Genomic DNA, 27,144 nt, shown 5'->3' on the forward strand with positions numbered 1-27,144 from the left:
TGTTGGGGTGGTGCGAGCCGGTGGGGGGGGGGGGGGGGGGGGTGCCGACAGAGGGAGGGGCCGTTCCCTGGGTCCAGCATTGCCAAGATGGCAGCAACAGGTGGAGCTGTCCCCACCCCCACCCCCTCCCAAAGACAGCTCCTCCCCTCGGCTCCATCCCCACTGCAGTGGAAAGGAGCTCATAGCTCAGGCCTGGTTGTATGGAAAACAGATCAGGGGAGGTTTTCTCAGCTGCTGGGAGCTCTGATCTGAATTCTACCTCCCCCCGCCCTGCCCACCACCGTGACAGGTGCTTTGGGGAAGACCCTCAGCTTCTCTCATCTGATTCCCCTTCTGAAAATGGAGATAGTGAGGCTGGGCCCCCAGACTTTGTGAAGACATGGAGGGGATGTGACCTAAAAATGAGTCTTCAGTGCTCATAAGTTATCACTGGCGAAAATGGAAGTGGGTTTCTTCTCATCTCTCTACACAGCCCCCTGCAGCAGCTACTGACCAGCCCCGCCCGGCCACAGTGGGGTATGTGTGAGGGTGTGTGCAGGGGTATGGCACAGGCAGGACAGGAGGGGAAGCCTTTTCCTCCTTCACTGTCCAAAGTTCTCAGGCTTCCCGAGTGGCCACTGTGGGAACTTTCTTCCCCATCTTTGCTCGCCCTGCTCCCATCTCAATTTTTTCCCCTCATGTTCATTCATACCTAGGCCTGGTGGGCACTGAGGATGCAGAAGGGAAAAGGTAAGATGCTGACGTTAGGAAATAAGCCCTAATCTAGACGGGGAGACAGGCAGTTACAACAAGACGTGGTGAGGAAGATACACCTGAGCCAGGTCTCAGGGGATGAGCAGGTTTGGGGGAGGCTGTGCCCCAGTGCAGAGACACAGCTTCCCTCCTGGCCTCCTCCTGGGACCTCAGGGGGGGCCCAGCAGTACTGTGCCTGTCATTCTTCCTAGTGCCTTGGGGACCCCTCAGGAGAGGGTGTTGGGGAGAGAATGCACAAGTGAGCTCTTCAGACAAAATCTCAGTCTCCTAAAAGGGAACCCTCACGCACTACTGGTAAGAATGCAAATTGGTGCTGCCGCTATGGAAAACTGTATGGAGGTTCCTTGAAAAATTCAATAGAACTACCATATGATCCAGCAATTCCACTCCTGGGAATATATTTAAAAAATGAAAACATTAATTCGAAAAGACACATGCACCCCAGTGTTCATGGCAGCATTATTTACAATTGCCAAGATATGGGAGCAACCTAAGTGTCCATCAACAGATGACAGGATAAAGAAGATGTGGTGTATGTATACAATGGAATACTACTCAGCCATAACAAAGAATGAAATTTTGCCATTTGCAGCAACATGGATGGACTTGGAGGGCATTATGCTAAGTGAAATAAGTCAGACAGAGAAAGAAAAATGCTGAATGATATCACTTATATGTGGAATCTAAAAAAATAAAACAAACTAGTGAATATAACAAAGAAGAAACAGACTCACACATATAGAGAACAAACTAGTGGTTACCAGTGGGGAGAGAGAAGGGGGGAGGGGGAAGATAAAGGTAGGGGATTAAGAGGTAAAAACTACTGTGTATAAAATAAATAACCTACAAGGTATATTGTATAACACAGGGAATATGCAATATTTTATAATAACTATAAATGGACTATAACCTCTAAAGTTGTGACTCACTATACTGTACACCTGAAACTTATGTAATATTGTACAGCAACTATACTTCAATAAAAAATATTAAAATAGGGCCTCCCTGGTGGCGCAGCGGTTGAGAGTCCGCCTGCCGATGCAGGGGACACGAGTTCGTGCCCCGGTCCAGGAAGATCCCACATGCCGCGGAGCGGCTAGGCCCGTGAGCCACGGCCGCTGAGCCTGTGCGTCTGGAGCCTGTGCTCCGCAACGGGAGAGGCCACAATAGTGAGAGGCCCACGTACCGCAAAAAAAAAAAAAATAATAATAATAATTAAAAAAACAATTCTCAGTCTCCTGCCCTATTTGAAACCCCCTTCCTATGCATCTCCCTTCCTTCCTGGATGCAGCATTAAGAGCATCTTTGGGTGGAGACCATTTGATGGCTCTCTCCCATTTTTTTTTTTAATTTATAAATTTATTTATTTTTGGCTGCATTGGGTCTTCGTTGTTACACGCGGGCTTTTCTCTAGTTGCGGCAAGCGGGGTGCTACTCTTCGTTGTGGTACGCAGGCTTCTCATTGCAGTGGCTTCTCTTGTTGCGGAGCACGGGCTCTAGGCACGCGGGCTGCAGTAGTTGTGGCACACGGGCTCAGTAGTTGTGGCTCACGGACTCTAGAGTGCAGGCTCAGTAGTTGTGGCGCGCGGGCTTAGTTGTTCCGTGGCATGTGGGATCTTCCTGGACCAGGGCTTGAACCCGTGTCCCCTGCATTGGCAGGCGGATTCGTAACCACTGCGCCACCAGGGAAGCCCTCTCTCCCATTTTATACTGACCCAACCTAGGAAGGGATTTCCAAGACACACATTTATACATTCATTGTGAGGAGTGAGTGTGAATCTGTTTTACAGCCAAGAGGTGTGGGCTTCCAATCCAGCACGAGACAGACATTTAAACTGGTTCTATAACCCCTTCCCCCCAAAGCAGCCTGATGGAGGTGCCCCCGCCTACTAGCTCTATGACCTTGGGCAAGTCACTTAGCCATTTTGGTTTTATCACCTGTGCAGTGGGGTCAATGATGCCTGCCTTGCAGTCTGATTGCTAAGATTCAAATAGGGAATGTGGAGCCTGTGGTGCAATGTCTGGCACCCAGCAACATTTGCTAAGTGAGAGCTCCACCAATAACTGCACGACTCTAGGCGTGCTGAGAGCTTTTTCTACCCCTCCTTCTGGGTGTGGGATTCCCAGGTACTCCATGTACCCTAACCCAATGATGCCCTCCCCCCTCCTGATGTGCCTTAATGTGAGCACAGCTAGCCCTCAGGCCATGAGGCTGAGCAGAGGTCATACTTGGAGGTATAGGAACCTTGGTTTAAATCCCAACCTCAGGACTTCCCTGGTGGTCCAGTGGTTAAGAATCTGCGCACCCAATGCAGGGGGCCTGGGTTCGATCCCTGGTCAGAGAACTAGATCCCGCATGTCACAACTAAGAGCCTGAATGCTGCAACGAAGATCCCACGTGCTGCAACTAAGACCTGGCACAGCCAGATAAATAAATATTAAAAAAAAAAAATCCCCACCTTTGGCACCTGTACTAATGGGGGGATCTTGGCCTCCTTTCTGGGCCGTTTCTTTATCTGCAAATTGTATGCAAGCTCTAAGACAACAGGGAACTTGCCTGCCTGTCTTGTTCACTGTATCCCTAGCCCCAGGAACAGTGCCTGGCATACAACTGGGTCCTTGATATATGCTTTTTTCCTTTCTTTCTTTTTTTTTGGTCACGCCACATGGGATCTTAGTGCCCCGACCAGGGATGGAACCCGTGTGTGCCCCCTGCAGTGGAAGTGCGGAGTCCTAACCACTGGGCCGCCAGGGAGTTCCCCGTGTATGCTTGTCAAAAATGAACGAATGAATACCTATCTTGCAGAATGTTTATGATATTCAAATGAGGTTAAAATGCGTGAAATGCCTGGTATAGTATTTAACTCATGGCTAGTACTTCTTAAATATTTCATTCTTTCTCCCCTCCTTTTCCCTTTCGTTGCCCTCCCTGGACTTATGAATATTACGGACGATCATTTGAACCCTATTCCACCTGCCAACCATCCTGAACCTCCACACCATTGTCTGACAGCAACCAAACTGTTTTTGGCTGATGGCCCCACCTGGTGGTCAAGTGGAGAACTGTCTGGTCCAGTGCGTTCTCCCACTACCTCCTTTCTCCCTGCTTTAGTCTCCCTTCCCTCCCTCTGCTGCTCTCACACTTTAGTTAATTCCAGTTACTGTTCTTCTCCTACTAGCAGGTCAAAACGCATCTTCCTTATGCCCCTTCCTCCTTAGAGTGGGAAGGGAAAATCAGCTGAGGGCCTGAGGGTGTGGGGATGGGGTCTCAGAGCTGTGTCCCTCTGTCCAGGCTGACACTCAGACTGGGGATGGGCACAGAGGGATCCAGCCTTGCCCTCCCGGACTCTGGAGGAGCCCTCGTCCCCGATAGCCCTATTCTCTGGGTGGAAATTCAGGCAACCCCTATGTGTTCTTGGGGCTGGGGGTTTGGGAGGCCAGGGATCTGTAGCCATCCCAGGTTGAAATACCACCCCTTGTTGCAGCTCCCCAACTCCCACACAGGGGAGGAGATGGGGGTGGCTCTAGGGGGATGATTTGAGGCCACAGGATAGGAAAACTATTGGTATAAGAGCATGGTTCCCTCCACTTGCCTAAGAGGAATCATCAGAGTTTACTGAGAATCTGGATTCCCCAGTCGCTATGGGTTCAGCAGGTCTGGGCTAGGGCTGAGGAAGCTGTATTTTTAGTAAGCTCCTCGGGGGATTCTCATGGTGAGGCAAGTTTAGGAAACCATCTTGGGCAAGAAACCCCTCTGAGCCACATTTTCCTCCTTTGTAAAATATCTGTAATTCGGCCTATAAGGGCAGGTGAATGGAAGAACAAGCCAGCGAGGACAGGAGCTTCCCAGCAGCGGGGTCGAGTTCCTCCTCCTCTGACTTCTCCTTGTGCAGCCACTGCTGGACTACTATTCGTTTGCTCCTGGGCTGGGTTCTGCCTGCCTTGGAGGCAGGTGATACCTCGCAGACTCACCTTTCTCTGGACTGCGTGGGGCAAGGCTGTGGAGAGTCCTGGTGGTGGAGTCAAAGCCTAGGACACTCAGGAATGCCAGCGTCCCAGTCCAGCTCCGGGGCCCTGGACACTCTGTCCCCAAGCTGGTAGCCTGAGCTGCCTGCCTGGGAGGCCAGAGACCTGAGGGGGTACGCAGCCTGGTGGGGACAGGGCCGGCCTGAGGAGGGTCACAGGACCCAGAGAGTCATGGACTGTAGGAACGACTGTCGCCCCAAGGAGCTTAGAGAGCTTTGTGGCCTGTGAGTTGGAAGAGGTGTTTATGGCTTTTAGTAAAAAATCCTCTGACACCCTGGCCCTCTCACCTGGTGAGAACAGTCCAACTATTAAGCTGTTTTCCATGACTAAACAAGGTGAGACAGTCAACCTTTGGCCAAGTTCACCCTGAGTGACAGGAAGCAGGCTTGTTTGTAGTTTGGGGGAAGGGAGCAGTCATTAGGGCCAACGTAGCAGCTGCCAGGAGGAGAAAGGGCTGGGGGTGTTGGAGAGGGCGGTCCCTCCCTCCGCTATGGAGATATTGGGTCTAAACCAGTGACCCTGAAGAGATGTTAAATATTAATTACAAACAGATAAGGACAGTGCTCCCGGGTGCTGTGTCGCAGGGAGGGGAGGGGTGAAGAGGAGGGGGCACGTACTGGGTACAGAGGAGGGAGGGCATTGCACGCTCCGGAAAGGGTCTCACCGGGGCAACTGGACTTTGATGCTGTTTCTCAGAAATGTTCAGACAGGGCTTTGGGACAGGATGGGGTTGGAGGCACTTGCCCCTCGGGGACCCCATTGGGGCCCTCCCCTCCTGATGCCCCAGGAGTCTCCTCCTACAAGAATCCAGACTGGTGTGGAAAGTTCCTTCTCTTGATGAAGACAAAAATCGCTAGGTTTGAGCTCCTGCTGTGTCACGGCCTCAGTGGGGGCCTGTGGGGGGGAGCCCCTTCTCCTCTCTGGGCCTCGGTTTCCTCATCATAGGGTTCACGAGAGACGCAGTGATACAAAGGATGTGACGGCGTGCTGAAAGCTCGGACAAGGACCCTGTGCCAGGGCAGGAGGACAGGGTAGCCCTGTGCTACCTCTGGTGGGGTGTCGGGGAGGAAGGTCCCCTGAGAATGCTGCTGCCACTCCCAAAACAGCTTCCACCTATGAACTCAAGGAGAAGGTTCCATTTGTCCCTGGACCCTGTTTCCTGCAATCCCTTCCCTCGCCCCCTCCTAGACAGTCCAGCTCCTTTAGCTTGGCCTGGAGCAATCCTGAGGAAATCAGGATAATTTAAGCCCATGAGAAAATGCCTGATTCAAAATCAAGCTGAATTGGGGGAGTGGGTCACTCCTGTACTGTCCTATTTTTTAAAAAATCACAACAGGAAATACTACGGTTTATTGGGCACTGCCCATGAGCCAGGCGCTATGAAACACTTTGCCGGCATTGTTTAATTTCATCCTCACCACAACCCTGTGAGGTCAGTGTTATTATCCCCATGACACAGATGAGGAAACTGAGATTTTGAGCCATGATTCATTTGCTTGAAGTCACATGGCTTTTAAGTACTAAGTCCGGAATTTGAACCCAGGTGGGCTGAATCCAAGGCTGAGTTTCCAAAGTTGTGAAGTAGGTACAGTTTGTAGTTGTGTCTCCTTCAGTTGCCCCATGGCCCCGTGTTCCTTTCAAACCCCGCTGCCAGGATAGGGTCTGAAACTCCTGCCGACAGAAGGGGCTTCTGTGTTCTCCCTCCCTGGTGGACCTGCATTTCACTTGGGATAAAGCCTCTAGCAGAGGCATGAAACTGAAATGGTGCAATTCCAGGCAGCAGCCCTGGTCGGGGATGAGCCGCAGGCCGCACCCCTCCCTGGAATCTTGCCATCAGGCTGCTTCTGGACTTGGCAGAAGAGCAGGTTGTCCTGGTTCTGCCCGGTCTGCTATGAGGTGTCCTTTTTCAGGCTCCTTTTCTCACCTTTGGGGAACCACAGAGGAGGCAGAGGCCTCACTCTGCTGAACTAGATTATGAAAGTGGCCAGGAATGAAGAGAGGTAGGCTCATGGAGAACTCTGCGTCCAGCGTGTTAGGATCCTGGGCCCTGGATCTCCGGGAGGTCCCCCACATTAGCTCCTGCACTCTGACTGCCCGTCCTGCCCTGCAGAACTTGGCGGGTACATGCTCATTGGCACTCGCTCGTTTGTATATGATGCACTTCTGTAACTTCTCTGGCTGGAGCCCTTCTCATGCCTTTTTCTCCAAAGGGAGCTCAGCCACGGCAGGGGTCCAGCACCCTCCTTCTGCTGGTTCCTCGAGGGCATTCACCGGGGGCCGGGCTGCAGAGTGCGCAGTGCCGCTGGGTGCGGGAGTGACGGCCAAGGATGCGAGGTGAGGATGGGGACAGGAAGAAGCCCCAGGCCCACCCTGTTCCCGCTCAGGTCTCCCACTGTACCGTCAGGGCCAGGCCTCTGAACAGAGAGTCCAGCTCCACGGGCGACTCCAGGTCTGGGGCCCGAGGGCCTGGGCTCTGGGCCTCAGTCTCGGTTGTTGGACCCTCATCACTGGGACACACGAGGGACTCCAGCAAGCCCCAGGGACTCGGACCCTTGTCTGTGGGGGAACATGGGCGGGAAGGAGTCTGCAAAGGGAGGGACACGGGGTGACCTTCGATCTGGACAGAGGAGAGGAGGGGCAGCTGGCCCTTTACGTAGCTTCGTGTCCTTGGCTCTCCTCTGCGTACGACGTCAGAGTCAGGTTCTCTGTCCATGTGAACCCCCAGATGCTGGTGGAAGGATTTTACTTCTTGGGGGTCCTCCATAGCCAAGGAGGTCACCTGCTGCAGAGAAAGGCCACCCGGGCTGCAGCTTCCAGCTGGTGCCTCTTTCTGGAGCTGACCTTTAGTTCCGAGGTGTTTGGGACCAGAGAGTGTCATAGGTGGGGAGTCTCTGCAAGAGCCTTCCCCGCATATCCCGTAAGAAGGAGGCCAGCTGTCCGGAGTGGCCTGAGGGGTGTAGGAAGGAGGCTGGGCCTCCGAGATGGCCTGGGGAGTGTAGGAGGGGGGTTTCGTTTGGGGGGTTACCTGAGGTGCATAGGACAGGGGCCCGCCCTCAGGGGCAGCCTGGGGGGCATAGGGCAGTGGGGGGAGTGTCTGGAGAGGTGGCCCGCCAGAGGGCCGGAGGATGGAGAGGTCCGGCTGCCCAAGGTAGGCGACCTCAGACAGGCCGTGTCGCGGTGGGGCTCCTGGAGGCTCGATGGGCCCGGAGACCTTGACTTGGGAATACTGGACAGGCTGCGCCAGGCCGCTCGGGCCACTGAGGTCAAAGATGGGGCTTAAGATGTGCTCCTGGATGAACTGCAGAGGCTGGAAGGTCAGTACGTGCTGGACATCCTGTGCGGGGAGAACAGTGTGCCCGTTAGGGTGTGTTCAAGCTCCCCGAGGGTGCCGTGCGTGCCGCGGTCCTCCGCAGGGCTGGGGGTGGAGGGGAAGGGGTAGACCACCTGGGGGCTTTTCCACGATGTGTGAGCCCTGTATCCCTTCCCGGGGATTCCTCTGAGTGTTGGAGCCTCTGTGAAGGCTCCCGGCCTGTTAGCTGAGGGCCGCTTCCAGAGTCTGGTTGTCTAGGGAGAGCGGGTAGGCTGTGGCTTCTCTAGGAGGCGGGCACTCTGGAAGCAGCTGGCTCGGGTTTGGGGTGCCCTTGGGGAATGCTCTCCAGGTGCTGGCTCAACTGCTCCTGAGCTCTGGGTCCCTAAGGGCCTCACGTGGGGAGAAAGGTGGGGAAGAATGGGGGACAGGGGCGGCCCGGAGAGTTTTACAGGAAATGGCTCATCTGGTCTTTGACTTGGAGGGGCGGATGGGCGTGAGCCGTCTCTGCGAGCCCCAGACTGTGCAGGCTCTGCAGCGGGCATGGCTGCTTTAACGAAGGTGCAGCTCTGGTGGCCAGACTTGGGCTGCCGATGTGACGTGTATGGTTTGCAGGGGTTTAGTTTAAAAAAATTAGTTGCCAAGATTTGAACCATGGGAGATTTCACATTACAATCTGGAATTCTGACTTCGCTGGAGAAAATGTGAAGATGTGGCAACAGTGGGCCTGCGATCCCAGGTGGCAGTACCTGGGCTGCCGGTTCAGACAGGGTGTGCGCCCCCTTGAAGCCACGTGGGTTTCCTATTCCACGCCTTGTCTTCCTTCTCCCTAGCTCTCTTCCGCACACCGGGGGAGTTGCCAGCCACATCTTTAGGTTGGAGGGAGAAATGAGGGAGAGCCGGGGTCCTGGGGCCCGTGCCCTCCCCTCGGCCTCTCCATCCTCCCCGGGGCCCCTGCTCACCAGGGAGTTGGGAGGCGGAGGCGGCTTGGTGATATATCTGTAGCTCAGGTAGCAGAGCACTGCGACCAGGAAGCCCATGGAGAACAGGAAGGCGCCGGAAAAGGAGTAGGTCCACGTCTGATCTAGGTGAGTAAGAGGTCAGAACGGGAAGGGTGAGGCTGCCATTGTGGGTACTGCCAACATGGGCCTTTTCCTCCCCTGCCTCTCGGGCCAGGCTTGGGAAGGCCTCTCCTACCCCCAGTACTTACAGGGCCCGGGGCGAGGGCACAAATGGAGGGCCACACACCATACGTCTAAATATTCGGAATTTCATCATGTTTTTACATTGTTAAATAAAATACGTTCTGTGCTCCCACCTTGACAGATATACTTTTCATAACAACCCGGAAGGCTTGACTTTTGATTCTTGGACGCCTCGGGGTGCTGTGCGGAAAGGTGGAGGTGCAGGGGGAAGCTCCCGCAGGCCCAGCCTGGCTCCCGCCCACACCGCCAGGGGCCTCACGCCCAAGGATATGGGCTCATGGCCAAGCTCATCCACGCCGCCTACAAATACCCACCCGCTGGCCACCCTTTGGGCCGAGGGCCTAAAGATCAACAGAGTGTCTGCCCTCTGGAAAAAAGACCCAAGGAGGAGATCTGCCGAGACTGGACACAGGATCTGGCCATCTGTATAGGGAATTTCGGAGCTCACAGGTTCCATGGGGATATGGCCATGTGGACCTAAGGACTCTTCATCTTGCAGGGAGGGCCATGGCCAGAGCGGGGCTGGAGCGGGGCCCTCTAAAGTGCGGGGCTCATAAAAGGGTCCCTCTTGCCTGGGTCTAAGGACAGTTCTGCCTTCCTGGTGGGGGCAGGGGAAAGAGGCAAAGGGAGGGGAGATGTGACAATGGGAGGGGTCTGTCCTCCCCACCTGTCTACCAAGATCTGAGCTGGGAAGACCTCACTCAGGAGGGAGCCTGGGGAGGCACCACCTTTTTGAAAACGGAAGGAGAGGATGGCTAAGGGCTCTATGCTGAGCCTCTTCCCTATGGCCCTGCATCTTTGGGATGGGTGTGTGCAGCCAGGTCTTGGCATGACACACTTCCTGTCACCAATTCAAGTGGAACTGGTGAGTGGCTTGGTAAGGAAGAGGTAGCTGGAGTTTTTGTTAAAACTGGAGATTTGTATTACCTGGGGGTCTTGACTCTCCAAGTCACCCTCCTTCTGTTCCTGGCCCCTGTGTGGCTTCAGCTTGGGGAGTTGATCATCAGTTGCCAGTGACCTTGGCAATGACTGTGAACCCTGGGAATTGCTGGAGCCTTTACTTCTAGCCCACTCCTCGCTCCTCCCCCAGCCCCTGTGGCTTGGGCCTCTCTCTTCAGCTTCCCACTTCAGCTTCCCACTTCCCCTGTCACATGTACTTCCACCAGGGAGAAGACAGGACCCAAATGTCTCTACATGACATGCCTAATGTAACTGGAAAACTGTTGTTCCCTGTACCAGGACAGGACAGGGACTTGGAACATTTCTGCCATTTCACTCACAGGGAAGTAGGAAGAAATAATGGAAGCAACACTGGAATGTGGGGTGTTAGAGGTCTGGCTCAGCCACTGATGAGACCCTCATCATCTGCACGACCCTCTCTGGCCTCCATTGATTAATAACAGTACCCAACGATGATTGAACTCTTACTACATGCCACGCACTGTGTGGGGTGCTCTACCAATGTTATCCCACCAAACAGATGGCCATGGGTGCTCACTCCTTACAGATAATGAAGCTGAGTCTCAGAGAGGTTAAATGACTTGAACAAGGTCACACAGCTACTCAGTGGAGAAGCCAGGATTGACACGTATAATTCCAAAGCTCATTCTCACAGCCACTATACAATGATGACTCCGTTTCCTCATCTGTAAAATTAAGATATGGGGTGAACCAACACACAGAGCCCTTTCCAGCATCAAGATGCTGGGATGGGGCTTCCCTGGTGGCGCAGTGGTTGGGAGTCCGCCTGCCTATGCAGGGGACATGGGTTCGTGCCCCGGTCCGGGAGGATCAGATGGTCCAACACATTCTGAGAGGTAGATAAAGGAGGGATTCTGGGCTCCAGGGATAAGACAGACCCCTGGATACACGGTCAAGGGCAGGACGTTTCATTATGATACGGAAGTAAGAGGAATAAATGTGCAGTAGAGGGGATAGGCTGTAAACAAAATTGCAAAGTGGTGATTACAGCCAAGGCTTCAGGATCAGATGAACTTAACTAGGTTCACTGACCAGCTGTGTGGTCACCGGCAAGTTGCTTAACCTGTCTGAGCCAGAGCTCCTCCTCTGTAAAAGGGGGATAATGCTATACAACTTGCAGGATTGTTATAAGGGTTCAATTGGGATAATATATGGAAAGAATTTAACACAGCGTTTGGCAATAGAGTAGGTACTTAATAAATGGTAGGAATTGTTATTAATATACTTGATTATAAAGGATAAGGTGCTTTCTATATGTCACCAAGAAATAGCCACCATGAAGTATGATTCATTTAAAAGCAGCTACAGTCTTAGAAAAAAATGATATATCATGACCTAGATCACATAAGGACAAACCAACAGAAGGATATGGGTGGAGTGGCCCACATGTTGTCAATAAGCAGGAGGGCAGGGGCGGGTCAGGAATGAATGACAGTTATCTAGAAGGTCCAGGGGAGAGTCACAAATCATATACACACTCCCAACTCAGTGCCTGTGAAGTTGGTTTCCTTTTTCTAGTTCTCTTATTGCCAAGTTCTATTCTGGTCTTCATGTGGCCCTTTCCCCGGGAAGGGCATGCCCCGTGCATAGAGGTCAGTGCTGGCTGTTCTTCCGCCAGGCATATCTTCCCATGAAAACAAATGCACTGGAACTCGGGTGGAGAACTCAGCCTCTTGTGGGCTTTTGGGGAAACCGATGAGCTGAGTTTCTGAACAAAGCTGAGAACCAGAACCTACCCTATGATGTTTCTACCAAGCTGCAGTTATACCCTCGGGCCCAGCCTCTAGCAGCTGCCTCGCTTCTATTCATCAGAACAGAAATCACCTACTGACATCATTAATCTAAACAAGATGACTAAGGTGGAGACTGTTTTCCAAATCCATCCAGTCCAATGCGATCGCTTTTTCCCTCCTCTAAACTTGGAGCATTACATTTCTATCTCTATGAAGATAAGCAGTAATAAAAACATCATGACACTTATGATGAGAGTCGAGTGGGATGGGACACCATCCCGCTGAGCCAATGACTCAAAACTCTTTCTATGGCAGTGCAGTGGTGAGAACGTGTTTTCTGGAATTAGGCCTAGTTCCATTCCTCACCACCTGTGCAATCTTGGGCAAGTTACTCAACCACTCTGAACCTCAGTTTCCTCAATGGAACAAAGATGCTTCACAGAAGTATGAGAACTGTGCTTCGTAGTGTCTGGTCCCTGGTTGGCACTGCAGAAATGCTATTATGATCACTGTTATTTTTATTTGACTTTAGAAGGTACTGAGGGATCTTTGTTGTCTTCTCTGCTCTCCCGTCTGCAGATTATTTCCTGGGATCTCTCACTTGAGTTAACATCAAGGTGAATTTGCTTTGCCAGGATACACACGCAGCTTACCAGAGAGAGGAAATTCAGACATAGGCTGTAGGGTGGAGATTAAACATTTGCTACGATAACCCAACAGCTAACTCATTTATGAATAAACAAATGTTGATTTTAATAATACACTAGTGATCCTTCTGTGGTTTTCTAGAGCACTGCCAAGCCTCACTTTGGTTACAGGGGGGGAAGCACAGAGTCAAGGTTTGAATTCAGGAGTCCCAGTTCCCTCTGGCTTCAGCTGGACTTACCTGGCAGCGTCTTCGCTCGGTACATGTAGGGGATGCTCTTCTTGGACCAGGTTGGAACTAAACTCACGATGGTCCCAAGGAACTCCGTGTCAGGGGTCAGGCCAAAGAACTCGAATTCTCTCTGCTTGCCTCCAAGGTGCTGAATTTGACAGAGAACACAGAACAACATCTCTTACACACCAGCCTCTATGTGGAGGCCGCTTACACCTCTGCCTGGGTTACTGCACGTAGTAAAATGGTACCACCAGCCGCCCAAACCATAAACTGGTAGGTCAGTCTGCAGTGCTCCATTTCCATTCCCCCACCTTCTGCTTTCTCCCTAAATCCAATCAGATGCAAGCTTCACGCACTTTCACTTGGAACAGTGTCTGGCACATAGCATGCACTCTCTAAATACTAGCTGCTGTTATTATCACCACCACCATCATCAACACCCCACCATTCTTCCTTCTTCCAGTTCTCCTCTTTCCCCCCCTTTTGAAAAATAAAATATCAAAAACTCTTTGAATATCCATCCCTCTCTTGTCTCCTCATTGCTTCTGCCTTAACTGGGCCTCAATATCTTTGGCCTGGACTCTTGCAGTGGCCTCCTTATTGGTCACCAGTCTCTGGTTTTGTCCCTGTCTACTTCCAAATTTATCCTGGCGCCACAGTGATCTTTCTAAACGATTAACATAATTACAAAGCTCCTCTGTTGAAAATCCTTTGATGGCCCGGGTCATATAACAGGTCCTTGCTCCCTTTGTACACTCTTCCCTCCCTAGAGCCCGCTTGGTCCTTTAGGCTCTGGTGATGTTGAATGCCCGTCACTCCTGCAGACACTCTGCTTCTGAAGTAAGCCCTTGCTCCTTTGCATCTGCCCATCCTTCCGCTAGAGCTTCTTCTCAGTTCTTGCCCTCTTGTATGTCTCGAACCTCTCTGACCTTGAACTCTTCCCTCGGCTGCCTCATTCCATCATTCTGGTTCTCCTCCTACCTCTCCGATTGTTCTTTTACTGGTTTCAGCCCCTCGGTGTTGTTCTGCAAGTTTCACTCTTCACCCGTTCTTTCTTCTCTTTCCACATATTTTCTCACTTAGTGATCTTTTCTGGACCCGTGGCTCTGGTGATCACCAATGTGCGGATAACCCCCAAACTGACCTCAGTAAGAGCTATGGAGTTCCTGGCACACACCGCCAGCGTCCTGCTGGACAGCAGTCTGTGGGCATCTCTAACTTGACACGTCCAAACATCCTGATCTCCTCTCTCTGGGTCCTGCCCCATCTCCAACCCCAAACCCCCACCTGTGTTTGATTCCCTAATTCTGTTCATAATGTCTCTCTTGTTCTAATGTCCAAGGCTCAAACCTTAAAACCATTCTTGACAAATCCCTCTCAAATCCTTTGTATCTGATTACCCTGAAATAATCCATAAACTTTTCTTTAAAGGGCCCGGAGCTATGTTCTTGGGAGCTTAAAAGCTAAGAATTTTCTTTTTGGTCCTTTGCGTTTCAGCTATGCCTTCTCTTTTCCAGGCACATGGCAGCCAAGGTTTAGGGTTATTTGTTGTTTTTTCTTTTGAAGGGGTGAAAGTGGGTGAAGAAGTGTATGAATGGATTTAACAGCTTATTGTTTTGTGGAACTTATATGGTTGAAATTAACCCCAGTAGAGTTGTCAAGGCCCCAAGAGTCCTCCTTCCCCGGGTGTTCACTGCCGCCCCCCTGGTTCAGGCCCTTCTCGTTTCCAGCCTAGTACCATTGCAATAGCCCCCCTGACTTCCCACCCTGATCACTCTTTCATTTTTACATTTGATCTCTCCTCTTCCTGCTCCCAGTAATTTATAGCTTCTATTGGACCAACCTTCCATAAAATAACAGCTATAAACTCTGGCCAAAATAAAAACTACCTGTAGGCATTGGAAAGTAAGTAAAAGCAGGCAGATACCAGAGAAAGGAGGAAGGGAATGGCACTGCATGAGTTTCTCTCTCTTTTTTAATGTCCTGTAGCCTGGAGGCAGGCCCCCATTTACACCATGTGGAGTGGGTGAAACCTAGATTAAAAACCCTGTAATCTTACTGGTCTGAGTAACCAGAAGACAGAGTTCAGGGCAATCACAAAAGCTGGAAAGTGAGGGAGAAATCACAGATAGGAGAGGTTCATAGAGAGAGAGCCTGAATTCTGTGTATAAACTTTGCCCAAATCCCTGGCTGGTGCCTAAAGTATGCATGAGCAGGGTAGACTCCAAGCAGCCCAGCTAAAGTTTCAACTGAACTTTACTGAACTGAGATTTTGGAGTTTGAAGTTCAGCCAAATTCACTGCCTACTAAGACAAAGAAACAAACAAAAATCGATACTCTTTGGAGAATATGACAGAATCCAGACATATCATTCACAATGTCCAGGATGCGTTCCAAAATTTTTAGACATGTAGAGAAAGAGAAAATGTAATCCATATTCAGGAGAAAAGACAGTTAATGGTGACCTATCCCAAGATGACCAAAATGTTTGAATTATCAGACCGTGTTAAAGTGGCTAGTATAACTATGTTCAGGAAGTGAAGGAAAATGTGCTCATAATGACAGAATGACTAGGAATTTTCAGTAGCATAAACTATAAATACTAGAGACTATAAAAACTAGAAACTCTAAAAATTAGAGAATTTAGAACTGAAAAATACAATATCTGAAGTAAAAATTCCCACTGAATGGTTTTAACAACAGATTGGAGATGACAGAAGAGTCAGAGAACTTGAAAATAGAATCCAGAGAATTAAATAGTGGTGACGGTTGGACAACTTCTTGAATATACTAAAAACCACTGAATCCTACACTTTAAAGGGGTGAGGTTCGTGGTATGTGAATTATAGCTCAAATTTTAAAAAGGGAAAGACTGTCAGAATGCTGTCTACAAGAGATACACTTTAAATATAAAGGCACAGGTAGGTTGAAAATAGATGGATGTAAAAAGATATACAATGAAAATTATAAATATAAGAAAGCTAGAGTAACTATATTAACAGCAGATAAGGTAGAGTTCAGTAAAAAAAAGTATTAGTAGTGATAAAAAGGGACATTTCATAATGATAAAAGGGTCAATTCACCAGGAGGCGATAACAGTCATAAATGTGTATGTGTCTGATAATAAAGCTTCAGATATGCACAGAATTAAAAGGGAAAACAGACAAATCCACAGTCAAAGCTGGAGACTGTAATAGTCTCAGCAGTTAAGAGAATAATAGACCTCCCCCAAATCAGGAAAGACAGAGAAGATATGAATAATACTATTAGCCACCTTTATCTCATTGATATTATAGAGCACTCCACCAAACACCCGCAAAATACATACTCTTTTCAAGTGCACGTGGAACGTTCACCAAGATAGCCCATATGCTGGGCCATAAAACAAGTCTCCGTAAAGGACTGAAATCATACAGACTATGTTCTCTGATCGCAAACTGAATTAAGTTATAAATCAATAACAATAAAATACTCAAACGCCAAATATTTGCCAAAAATTAGTTGTGATAAAGACTCTCCCTGCTCTGTAATCTCTAATCGCTCCCCGACTACTGAAATAAATAAAGATTCCCCCATCCGCCCTCCCGACCTCCACGGCGTGGTCCCAGCCTGTCTTCTCAGGGTTAGCATTGCTCCTCTCCACCAGTGTTTCTCAAACTTCAGAGTGAGTAAGAAGCACTGGGCTGCTCACTAAAATTCAGATCCCAGGGGTGCAACGCTAAGGGGGCCCAAGAACCTGCATTTTATGGGTTTTTTGTTTGTTTGTTTTTTGGCCGTGAGGCATGTGGGATCTTAGCTCCCCAGCCAGGAATCGAACTCGCACTCCCTGCGTTGGAAGGCGAAGTCTTAACCACTGGACTGCCAGGGAAGTCCCCAAGAACCTGCATTTTAAACAAAGGCTGCAGGAGATTCTGATGCCATTGGTTTGGGACCATGTTTTGAGAAACTATTCTACATGTCCCTACGCTTCAGCCCAAATGGGCAGTTTTGTGCTTTCCAACAATATCCTAAGCGTTCCTGCTTCTCTCTCTGATCACTGTGGGACAGTGTAGGCCAGTGGAGCAGGGAGGGGAGGAATGTGGGCTTGGAACAAAGCTGGATTTGAATCTTGACTATGCTATTATTTGCTGAACAATCTTGAGGAAGTGACTTAACCTCTCTGAACCTCTGTTTTCTCATTCAGAAAATGGAGATAAGAGCAACTACCTCATAGGTTTTGTGACGAAGATTAAATGACACAATAAGCATATATCACCTGGTACACCTCAGAAATTGATATCAGCACCAGAAAGTTTTCTGTTCTAGAGGTCTTTCCAGATCTCTCTGAGCTGACATCTCCTCTCTCCCCTCCCAGCCTCCATTCTGTCCCACACAACACTCTTATTTCCCTCTACCTATAGCTGTATGAATTTGAATTCTTGTTTTAACTCTCTCCCCACCCATTAGATTATAAGCTCCTTGAGTGCAGGAATAGTCATTCAATGTAATTATGAATTAGTGGCACACACTGCCGGGGGAAACACTACATATTTTATTTTTTGAATACAAAAACAAATGTATAACATTTGACAATTTATGCCTTTGCCTTCCACCTTTCAGTATTACTGATCTTAAGACACTGTCTGTATCCAGTTCCCACGGAAAGTGGAGAACCAGCAGAAAGAACTGCAGCAGTAGAAATGGATTCCAGCATTTTCCAAAGTGGACACCTGAGGATGTTAATAGAAGTTGTTCCCCTGGATGTTAGAAGGCATTAGGCAAGAAAAAAATACATGTAATGCAAAATAAAAGGAGTTTCTCTGATCAAATACATGCTAGAGAAGTTGTATTAAGCAAATTGAAACTGGAGTCTTGACTTTGCAGTACTTGTCAGAGGCTTTAGCATGCTATCGTGTGTGTGAATCTACAAGAGGTAGGCTGTAGACATGTTTTGGGAAATGCTGATTTATAGAACACATCTCCTTTCTACTTGAAGCAATGCAGAGAGGGAAATGGGTTTCTGAGACAGGGAAGGACCAAGGTGGCACATATATTTACCCTTCACTTACCATTTGGTAGGTGTGGTTGATGTGCAGATCTAAGTGATAGAACAGGTCCTGGAAGATGTCCTCCAGGGTTAGCCGGTGGCCATTCCCTGTGTAGATGGGCGTGTAGGTGGGATGGACAATCAACTGGATGGATCTCACCTTGGGGATACAAGTCACATCAGGTGGTTTGATGATAGCTGGAAAAAGGGAGAGAAAAAAAAGAAATGAAAAGTTAGAATCAGCCAGGAGTGTCTGAGAGGCTGCCTTGGACCTTGGGAAATGACTGCTTTCCACCCCCTCCCACCCCAACCCCAGCCATGCTTCTGAAAGCATCAGCTAAATGAACAGGTGAGAAAAGAAGCAACTGGTGTTTGGGTGTAAACAAACACCAGTGACCAAGGGTGAGTGGGAAGAGCCCAGGGAGAGGGACCCTGGACCCCTAGGCTGATCATACCCTTGTCCCAGCCTCCACACATCCCTACCTGAGTCTTCCGGGAGCACCTGCTCCCTAGTCTACTGGCAATGACAGCTTTGGGGACTGATGGTTCAACTACATATCCAAACAATGTTTGCAGTGCCCAATATTACTGTTTTAGCCTCAAAGGCCAGGCCTAAACTTCAACCTCTCTCAAGATGGAATTTCCAAATAACCAAACGACCTTGACTGGTTTATAGACCCCTTTGGGAATTTGAACGCTATGGTTTGAATGCTATGGCTCTTTTCTCCCCCAAAGTGTACATATACAAAAATCTTGCACTCAGTTTCAGGGTTTCATGAACCTCACTCCCCCGAAACTAATTTATAGAAAGTCCCCAAGACTCCATTGACCTCCAGGATTAAAAAGATCTGAGCTAGAAGAATGTTCGTTTCAGTGTTGTTTATAAAACTGAGTTAAGGGTCCTCCAAAAAGGAATTAGGGAAGTCAATTAGAGTACCTCCATAGAATGGAGCATGTTTGCAGCCGTGAAATATGGTGTTGTGGAGAAATATTTAATGACGTGGGCAAATGTTCACGATACCATCATATAAAAAACAACTAACCAACCAACCAGATCACAAAAGAGTAGATACAGTTGCTAGTAGCTGCGGTTATGTTTAAGTGTTCAGATGAGTTGGGCCTACTTTTATTTTTCTTTGTGTGTTTCTATATTTTCCAAATTATCTACAATAAGTATGCATTAACTGAACAAGCCAAGAAACAATATAAAACAACTTGTTTAACTTTATTTTTTATTTTCTTAAGAAACCCTGTGGCTTTTAAATCAGTTAGTGAGCATCACCTACTTAACACGTGTGAGGAGTTTGGCAACTCATCCATCCATCCATTCATCCATCCACTCAATCCTTCAGCAACTACGTATTGAGCATCTCCTACGTGCCAGGTGCTATGCTAAGGGCTGGGAACGCAGGGGGTTCCGCTGCCACACACGCCCTCATGGAGCTCACTTTCAGGAAGGCAGGCAGATGATGTAGGTGCCAGCAAACCCAGTAACTGCAGATCGTGATCTGAGCTCTGAAGCCAGCGAACAGTCCATGGTGACGGAGAATAGCAGACGATGACCTAGTGAAACGGGGCTGTTGAGGCTGGCGGTGGGGATGCTCACGTAGGAGGTAAAGAAGCTGAGACCAAGACCAAGGATCGGAAAAGAGTCAAGGCAGGAGTAGGAGGACCGAGTTAGGGGGGCCTTGGTTGCACTCAAGTGGCAAGATTAAGGTGGTCTGAACTAGGGAGGTGGGGATGGAGATGGAGAAAGATGAAAGACCACACTGGGGATGCTATCCAGTTGAGGGCGCCTTCCCTAAAAAGCCACATCCCTAACTGGCCCTGGGAGGCAGAGCCCTTCTGGGCCCTTAAGAGGCCATCCTTTTCCCGTCCCACACCCGTTGCAATGAGGGGCTGGCACTCACTGTGCTGCAGTGAGCTGAACCGGTCGGTCATCTTAGTGGCGGACTGGCCTCCCGCGTCGATGGCGGTGACCCGGGCGTAGTAGAAATCCGTAAGGTTGCCTGTCTCCACGGTAAGGTTGCAGGATTTCCGGGTGATCCGCTGGCAGCCCTCCTTTGCCTGCCACTCTGTTTCTCCATAACTGTGGGCAAGGGAAGGGCCAGAGCACACCTTTCATGAACAGGCTTGGAACCAAGCCTGTCGTTTATTAATAATGGTAACAATATTGAATATTTACTTAGCACGTGTACCCAGGCCCTTCATGCGGGTTATCCTCACTACGGAGCTGTGAGGTTCATGCATTATTCTCCCTCCTTTTCAAGTAGGGGAGCTGGGGGTTAAGGAAGTAAAACTTGCCCAGGTGTTTGAGGCATGCATGCAGGGAACCAGGATGTGAACCCAGCCAGCCTGAGTTCACCTTCTGTGCACTGTTAGCCCCATCGACAGATGGGGGACCTGGGCCTCAGAGAGGGCAAGTGCCTTGCCACAGGATGAGGTGGCAGGACCAGGAATGGAACCCAGGTTTGCAGACTCCTGAGCCCATGTACCCTCCTCTCCTGCCTGGGAGAGGAGATGAGCGGGAACGGGGCGGGGTGGGGGCCCGGGAGGGGGTGGGAACGACTTTTCGTTGACCCAGTCTAACCCAGTATAAAGCAATGATTGGGAGCTTGTTGTTTGCCAGGCACACGTGCTGATGAATGTCTCATGGGACCCACCTAACAACCCTATAGAGGAAGGTACTATTGCTGACTTCACTTCATGGATGAGGAAATGGAGGCTCGGTGAGGTTACCCAACCGCCCGGAGTTATAGGGAGAGAGCTGGTGTCCGCCCTCAGAGCCCGTACTTGTAACCATTATCCTAACCTCCCCCTGCAGAAGAAACATAAAGGAGCAGAGCTATGTCTGGGGGAGGGTCGCTGTGTGACCCCAGTCCGGGCGGGGGGCGTGGGGACATAGGAAGAAGGAAGGGTTTTCTTGGAGGGGTTGGTTCCAGAGCAGAATCAAAAGGGCTTGTGTTGGAGGGACGCCTACGTCTTGTACTGCACACTGTAGACGGTGTCTGGGGCACTCTCCGGCCTGCTGTCCCACGTCAGGATGTTTTCGAAGTTGCTGGACTGGAATTTCACGTGCTGAAGAAGATCTGAGGTGTCCTCAGCGAAGTGAGCTGCAGGAAGTGAGAGAAGGGTGAGCGGAAGGGCACAAAGACTCTGCCCCGGCCCTGTAGCAAGCTACCCCACCCCCCGAGGGGCGAGCCAGCGCTCACTCAGCGGAGAATGTGCTAACTGACCAGCCCCGCTCCCCTTCACTTCTTTTTTCCTTGGTACTGAGCTATGATTCTCATTCCATGAAATGCGCCACTTTAGGGCATACAATTCTGTGGTTTCCTAATATATTCACAAAACTGTGCAACTGTTACGGCTAATCTAGTCCCAGGATGTGTTCATCGCCCACAAAGAAGCCTTGTATTCATGAGCAGTACTCCCATCCCTCCCCTCCTCCCAGCCTCAGCAGCCAATAACCTGCTTCCTCCATGGATTTGCCTGTTTGGACATTTCCTGTAAATAGAGGCATCCAGTATGTGGCCTTTTGTGTCTGGCTTCTTTCACTGAACACCATGTTTTCAAGGCTCATCCATATTACAGCATGAATTGGTACTTATTTCCTTCTATGGCTGAATCATATTCCACTGCGTGGATAGGCCACATTCTGTTTACCTTCTCATCAGCTGATGGACATTGGGGTTGTCTCCACTTTGGGGCTATTTTGAATAACGCTGCTATGAACATTTGTACACAAGTTTTTAAGTGGACACATGTTTTCAGTTCTCTTGGGTGTACAGCTAGGAGTGGGATTTCCGGGTCGTACGGTGATCCTATGCTGAACTTTTTGAAGACCTGCCAAACTGTTTTCCAAAGTGGCGGCTGCACCATCTCCTATTCCCACGAGCAAAGTTTAAGTGGTGCAATGATTCCATATCCTTGCCAACACGTGCTGTTGTGTTCATTCATTTCTCAACACCGTCTGAAGTTAGCATCCTCACCAATGGAATATTTTTTTTTTTTTTTGCGGTCCGTGGGCCTCTCACTGTTGTGGCCTCTCTCGTTGCGGAGCACAGGCTCCGGACCCACAGGCTCAGTGGCCGTGGCTCACGGGCCCAGCCGCTCCGCAGCATGTGGGATCTTCCCGGACTGGGGCACGAACCCGTGTCCCCTGCATCAGCAGGCGGACTCTCAACCACTGCGCCACGAGGGAAGCCCATCCAATGGAATATTTTAGAGGTATTCAACTAAATGTTGACTGTCGAAGAAGTAACTTGCCCAGAGTCAGTAATTTCAGACAACGGTGGAGAAGATGTCTGTGAATTCCTGCCTCTCTGCTGCTTGAACCAATCCCTGCCCACCCTCCACATTCCTTCTGAGGAGGGCAAAGGCACCTTCCCCAGCCACACGGATTTCGTAGGAGGTGGATTCTGACTGAGGCTACATATGGGCAGCATGACCTTGGGGAAGCTGTTTAAGCAGCTAGAACTTCAATTTCTTCAGCTTTAAAATGGGAATAATTGGACTTACCTAAAGATAAACAATAATGACCACAGCAGCAGCTGACATGTCTGAAATGCACGTAAAGTGCCGGGCACTGGGTTAAGTCTCCTTATCAAATCCTCCTGACAACCTGATGCGGCAGGTACTATCATTATGCCCATTTAATGGATGAGAAAAACTGAGGCTCAGAGAGGCGGCCTGCAATGCCCATCACAGTGTTAGGCTGCTTGCGGGGTGGATACAATGGGGCAGCAAAGGCCAGAGCCCCAAGAAGAGGAGCCGGGAGGGGGCACTGCCCCCGAAGCAATCTTCATTGTAAATGAGAGCCCTTGATTTACAAATCTCTTCTCTCAGCCCTCCTAGCTCGGTCTCTGGAAAGGAAGAGAGCGCACGAAAATGGCAGCCGGAGTCGGCAGCTGGCTCTGCGTGTGCTCAGAGGTTGACTGGGGTGGGAAATCAACAGGTGCAGATCCGGTTCAGTCAAGGCCTCGAGGCCTGAGGGTACACGTGTCTTTGGTATGATGTGTGTACCTCCCTTCCCCCACTCCCCCGTGATCGTGTGCACCAGCAGGTCCAGTCCACCCCAAGTCTACACACGGTATTTCTGTAAGGGAGGCATTTGTGGGGAAGGGGAAGTATATTAGGACAGTCCAACCCTGCTGTGCGACCACATGTTAAACCTAAGGCCACATTCCTCTTTCAATCTGGGTTGACCAGGCCCAGCAGCTGCAGAACTCTTTGTGTTCCAGGCTTCCTGGAGCCCCCAGAATGGGGCCTAGGGCACCAGGGGGCTCCTTCTGCCTCTAGCCAATGTGATGGATGTGCTGCCGAGACTCAAGTTGTGGTATCTTGGTATCTTGTTTGGACCTGAGTCCGGGCAGAATTGGGGTCTGTTCTGGAGGGAGGGGCACGGGTTCAGGGCTGGGTCTTAAGTTGAGGGAGGGAGTGCACTTGAAGTCCGAGCTCAATGGTGGCTTTGGGTGAGGTGGTGAGGTCAAGGGCAGGCAAGAGAGAGGGTGGGATTTGAGAGAAGGCCAGGGTGTGTCTGGTGGTGGGCTTGGCTAGGGTCTGCTGTGGGAGGGTTGCTGGTTAGGGTCAGTATCCTGGGGGGGCATGTGGGTTTGGAGGAGGTAAGTGGCTGAGGTTGGGACATGCTCGGGTGGTGAAGGGCCCAGGTTGGGTGGAGGTTGGCACCACTTTTCAGGAGGGAACTCAAGTTGGCTTCCTGAAGTCGTGTGGGTGGACCTTGGCTGGCCCCTCTCTTTGAGGAGGTGTTGAGGGCTAACAAGATCTTCTGTCTCCTCTCGCCCACTCATTCCTTTTCCTCCTCAAATCCATCACCGGTTCCTCAGCCCACGTCGGTTCTGCACTTCCTGGGTGAAAGTCTACATTGTGAAATCGTGGGGAGATATGTATTGTCTAGAAACTGACAGCCTGGGAGATGTGATCAAAGGAAGTTTTCTCATTCGCTTGAAAAAAACAAGTCTATGTCAACTAGTTGGGAAGCTAAGGACAAACAAACAAAATCAGTTCAAACATGTTCTGGAATCAGCCTAAGAATGCCGGGGGCGAAGGCACCTGGGGCTCTAGAGTGACCTTACTGACTCCTAACAACCTCCTAAGGGCTGCTTCCCCTGTGTCCCCCATCGTAAAGGGCCAAGAGCCTCTAAGTCTTCCAACCAGAATGGGTGAGTGTCTGGAAGGACATGTCTGAGGTCTCTTGGGAGATGCATCAAGTCTCCCTAGATCGCAATGAGTCCAGTGTGCTGTGAATGTTCCGTTTGATGCCAGGGGGAGGACGGACTGGAGAGCCCGGCTGGCAGCTGGAAGCCCTGTGGACCTGGTCAGCACCTGCAGGGCACAGCTGTGGCCCTTTATGGCCTCCATCCTGCCCTTAAGGTAGAAGGGGTCTTGCAGAGGCCAGCCCTCTCCGTTCTTCAGTCAGGACTATGCGTTCACTTCCTCAGAGATTTCCCTGAATTTTTTAAACATCTCAGGGAGCAGAGAGACAATCTAGGATCTCATGCATTGGTCTGGAAGTTCTCCATAATGATACATCAAAACAATCCACTTTATTGGATTTGAAAACTGTGCCCTTCCGTCCTGTTTTCATAAGAGCTCTGGTCTTTTAAGACCTATTAATGCAGCAGACCTGGGCCCTCTGGGAGAAAATGCTCTTTCAGGTCTGGCACGAGGGGCTGGAAGAGGCCCCCTCAGGGGCGTGGAAGGAGGCAATGGCTGGGCTCAAGCTCTGTCCTTCCTGACGCCCCCTCACCTCCCCATGTGAGGCCAGTGCCAGCCAGAAGCAGAGGAACAGAGGTACAGTTTCTACCAGCAAGATCTGAGGGATCCAGGGATGTCTAACTCCCTTAAGCTAATTCTCCAACCACAGGTGGGGGGGGGGGGATCCACACCCTCAGTTCAGACACGTGGCTGTATCCCCGGAGTCTTGAGGGTCAGTTGAGTCTCTGAAGAGCCCAGGGTCTGAGGGACCCTCTCACCCTTCCCAGTAACCCGAGCTGGCATCTACTTCTCCAGGGAAACTCGACACCCAGGTCAGCCCAGCAGAGAAGAAATTGAAACTGGTCGTGCTGGGGCTGGATGCAGTCCTGGGGGAGGCGATTCTGATCATTGGCTCCTGGATGGGGGTCAGGTCTGACCACAGGGTGACCGGCACTCACCGACTAGGGATCCCGCCGCCAGGATGACCAGCAGCATCCTCATTGGGACCCGGCACACAGCCCTCTTTTGGTCTCCACTCTGGACTCAGCACAGAGGGAGGGCTGGGAAGCTTTGGCGCCTTGGCAGCTGGCTCCACCCAGGCATGAGGGCGGGGAAAGGAGGGGAAGGTGGGACCTGAGCCATGGGGAGCTGGGTACAAAGGTACCTGGCCCATTGCTTCGGAATTCCAGGTTCTGGGCGGGATCCAAGGGAGTTCCCTTCTTAGCTGCAGAAAACAGCAACAGTGACAGACTGGCTTGTTTATCTGGTCTGGTGGCTGATTAATCCCAAGATTCTTCCGTCCTTATTAAGGAACTGAGAGGCAGAAAACGTAAAAATAATCCAGGACATACAGCCTTATCAGAGAGCAGCTTGGCACTGGGTATCAGAAGCCTGCAACTTACAAATACCTTTTGCCTCACTGATTCCATCCTCAGGAATTCACCCTGAGGAAAACAACTGGAGCAGATGAAGGAGCAGAAAATATGTTGCGGAATGTTCCTGGTGGCAGAGGAAAAGCTAGACTCCTCGGCCTCGTTCTGGCAGGAGGAGATATAGGGTGTCTGCTGCCCCTGCTTATGCCGCGTATTAAAGCAGGTCCGCCATGCTGGATGCTTGAGGGTCAAGGGGGATGGCACTCCTCCTAGAGAGGCTGCTGGGGATGAGAAGTCCAGGCACTCCTACACTGAACCTTTGGGGTCTGGGAACTGCAAAACGTTAGGAAAAAATGGAACAGAGATTTCAGCGACTCTTACTACTGTGCTAGAGATGGGGGCAAAATTCAGGAATGGGCCTTCGGTTTGTGACAATGAAGGCTCAAACTGCTCACCCAAGCTGTTCCACCATGTGGAGGTGTATCTACAGGGATAACATGAAATCCACTGGGATGGGTGTTTAGGAAATGATTTTCCTCTTCTTGCTGGGCCTCAAGAGAAGATTGAAGGGGCCTGGACTCTGCTTAGGGTAGACATGATCAGAGATCTCTGCCTCTGGGGAGAGTCTGGCCGGCCCCAGCCACACAACAGCAGGCTGAGTCCTATAGCAGGACAGCCAGACCCTAAGGGAGGCTCTAGAGGGCTTGGCTTTAGGATGTAGGAGGCCGTGCTATCCAGGGATCTGTATTTAAGTTTTTCTTTTCTGTGTCGTAATTGTTTTCTGTCATCTCTGAGTCTTTGGCAAAGTTAGGCAGCATGGCCACATTTGAGCTGTGCTTTGGGGGAATTAAGGTACGATATTGTGCCAGTCCTTTCCTATTAATTGCAGGAAACTATATTTCCCAGGCTCCTCTGTCAATGGTTTCCTGTTAGGTCCAGCCAATGGGAGGCACTGGAGGACGGCCGGGGAGCTGGAGGAGAGAAGTCAGGGTATTTCTCCCCTTCTTCCTCAGCTCCGAGTGGCATCCCCTACAATGGCTGTGTCTCCCCTGGAGCTGCAGCTGCCTCCAGCCAGGCAGCTGCCACCATTTCTCCGTCAGGTGGCCTGGGCTCTGATAACAACATCTCCTATTTTCCCCTTTAGCTCAAAGGACAGAGCAGCTTCCAGCTGTGGTGACTTTCTGGGCTGCTTCCCATCCAGGATTGGATTCTCAGCTCTTCCATCACCTGGGTAACCAGTTCCCCTTTGTGAAAGTCTCTTGGTTTGAAAGACTCAATGGGTTTCTGTGTTCCTGAATGGACTATGATGGATGGGGGGCCTTTGATGACTTTTGGGACAAAGGGGTGTGGGGAGATCATGGCCAGAGAAAGAGGTTACAAAATGCCAAGAAGGGCCCGTCGGGAGAGGTGCAGTCGCTGGAGCAAGCTGGGCTGGCTGGCCGAGAGGACAAGCTGCAAGCCAGCTTGTCTGGGTCTGTGGAACATGAGGTCTTCCTTGGGGACTCTCAGAAGCACCTGGAGGAAGGAACCTATGAAAGAACTAGGCCCCCCATAGTCATGAGGAACGATGATTGTGGGACTATTAATGACAAGGAAGACACCTGGATTATTTTTTTTAATTTATTTATTTAGGCTGCATTGGGTCTT

At 50.5% G+C, this 27,144-nt stretch overlaps 1 protein-coding gene across 1 annotated transcript; it reads right to left on the reverse strand.

The window, feature by feature from the left end:
* Positions 1 to 6,180: 6,180 nt before the first annotated feature.
* Positions 6,181 to 25,161, reverse strand: IL22RA1 (interleukin 22 receptor subunit alpha 1). The gene is made up of 7 exons (XM_024766840.1): positions 25,084 to 25,161; positions 20,892 to 21,024; positions 19,822 to 20,000; positions 17,934 to 18,109; positions 12,892 to 13,030; positions 9,049 to 9,170; positions 6,181 to 8,113 (listed from the first exon to the last, which is right to left on the reverse strand). The coding sequence occupies exons 1-7, from the start codon at positions 25,124 to 25,126 to the stop codon at positions 7,160 to 7,162; spliced, it is 1,746 nt and encodes a 581-aa protein (XP_024622608.1). The 5' UTR covers positions 25,127 to 25,161; the 3' UTR covers positions 6,181 to 7,159.
* Between the last annotated feature and the right edge of the window lie 1,983 nt (positions 25,162 to 27,144).

Source organism: Neophocaena asiaeorientalis, unplaced genomic scaffold (assembly GCF_003031525.2).
Source record: "Neophocaena asiaeorientalis asiaeorientalis breed wild unplaced genomic scaffold, Neophocaena_asiaeorientalis_V1.1 scaffold79, whole genome shotgun sequence".
NCBI lineage: Eukaryota > Metazoa > Chordata > Mammalia > Artiodactyla > Phocoenidae > Neophocaena > Neophocaena asiaeorientalis.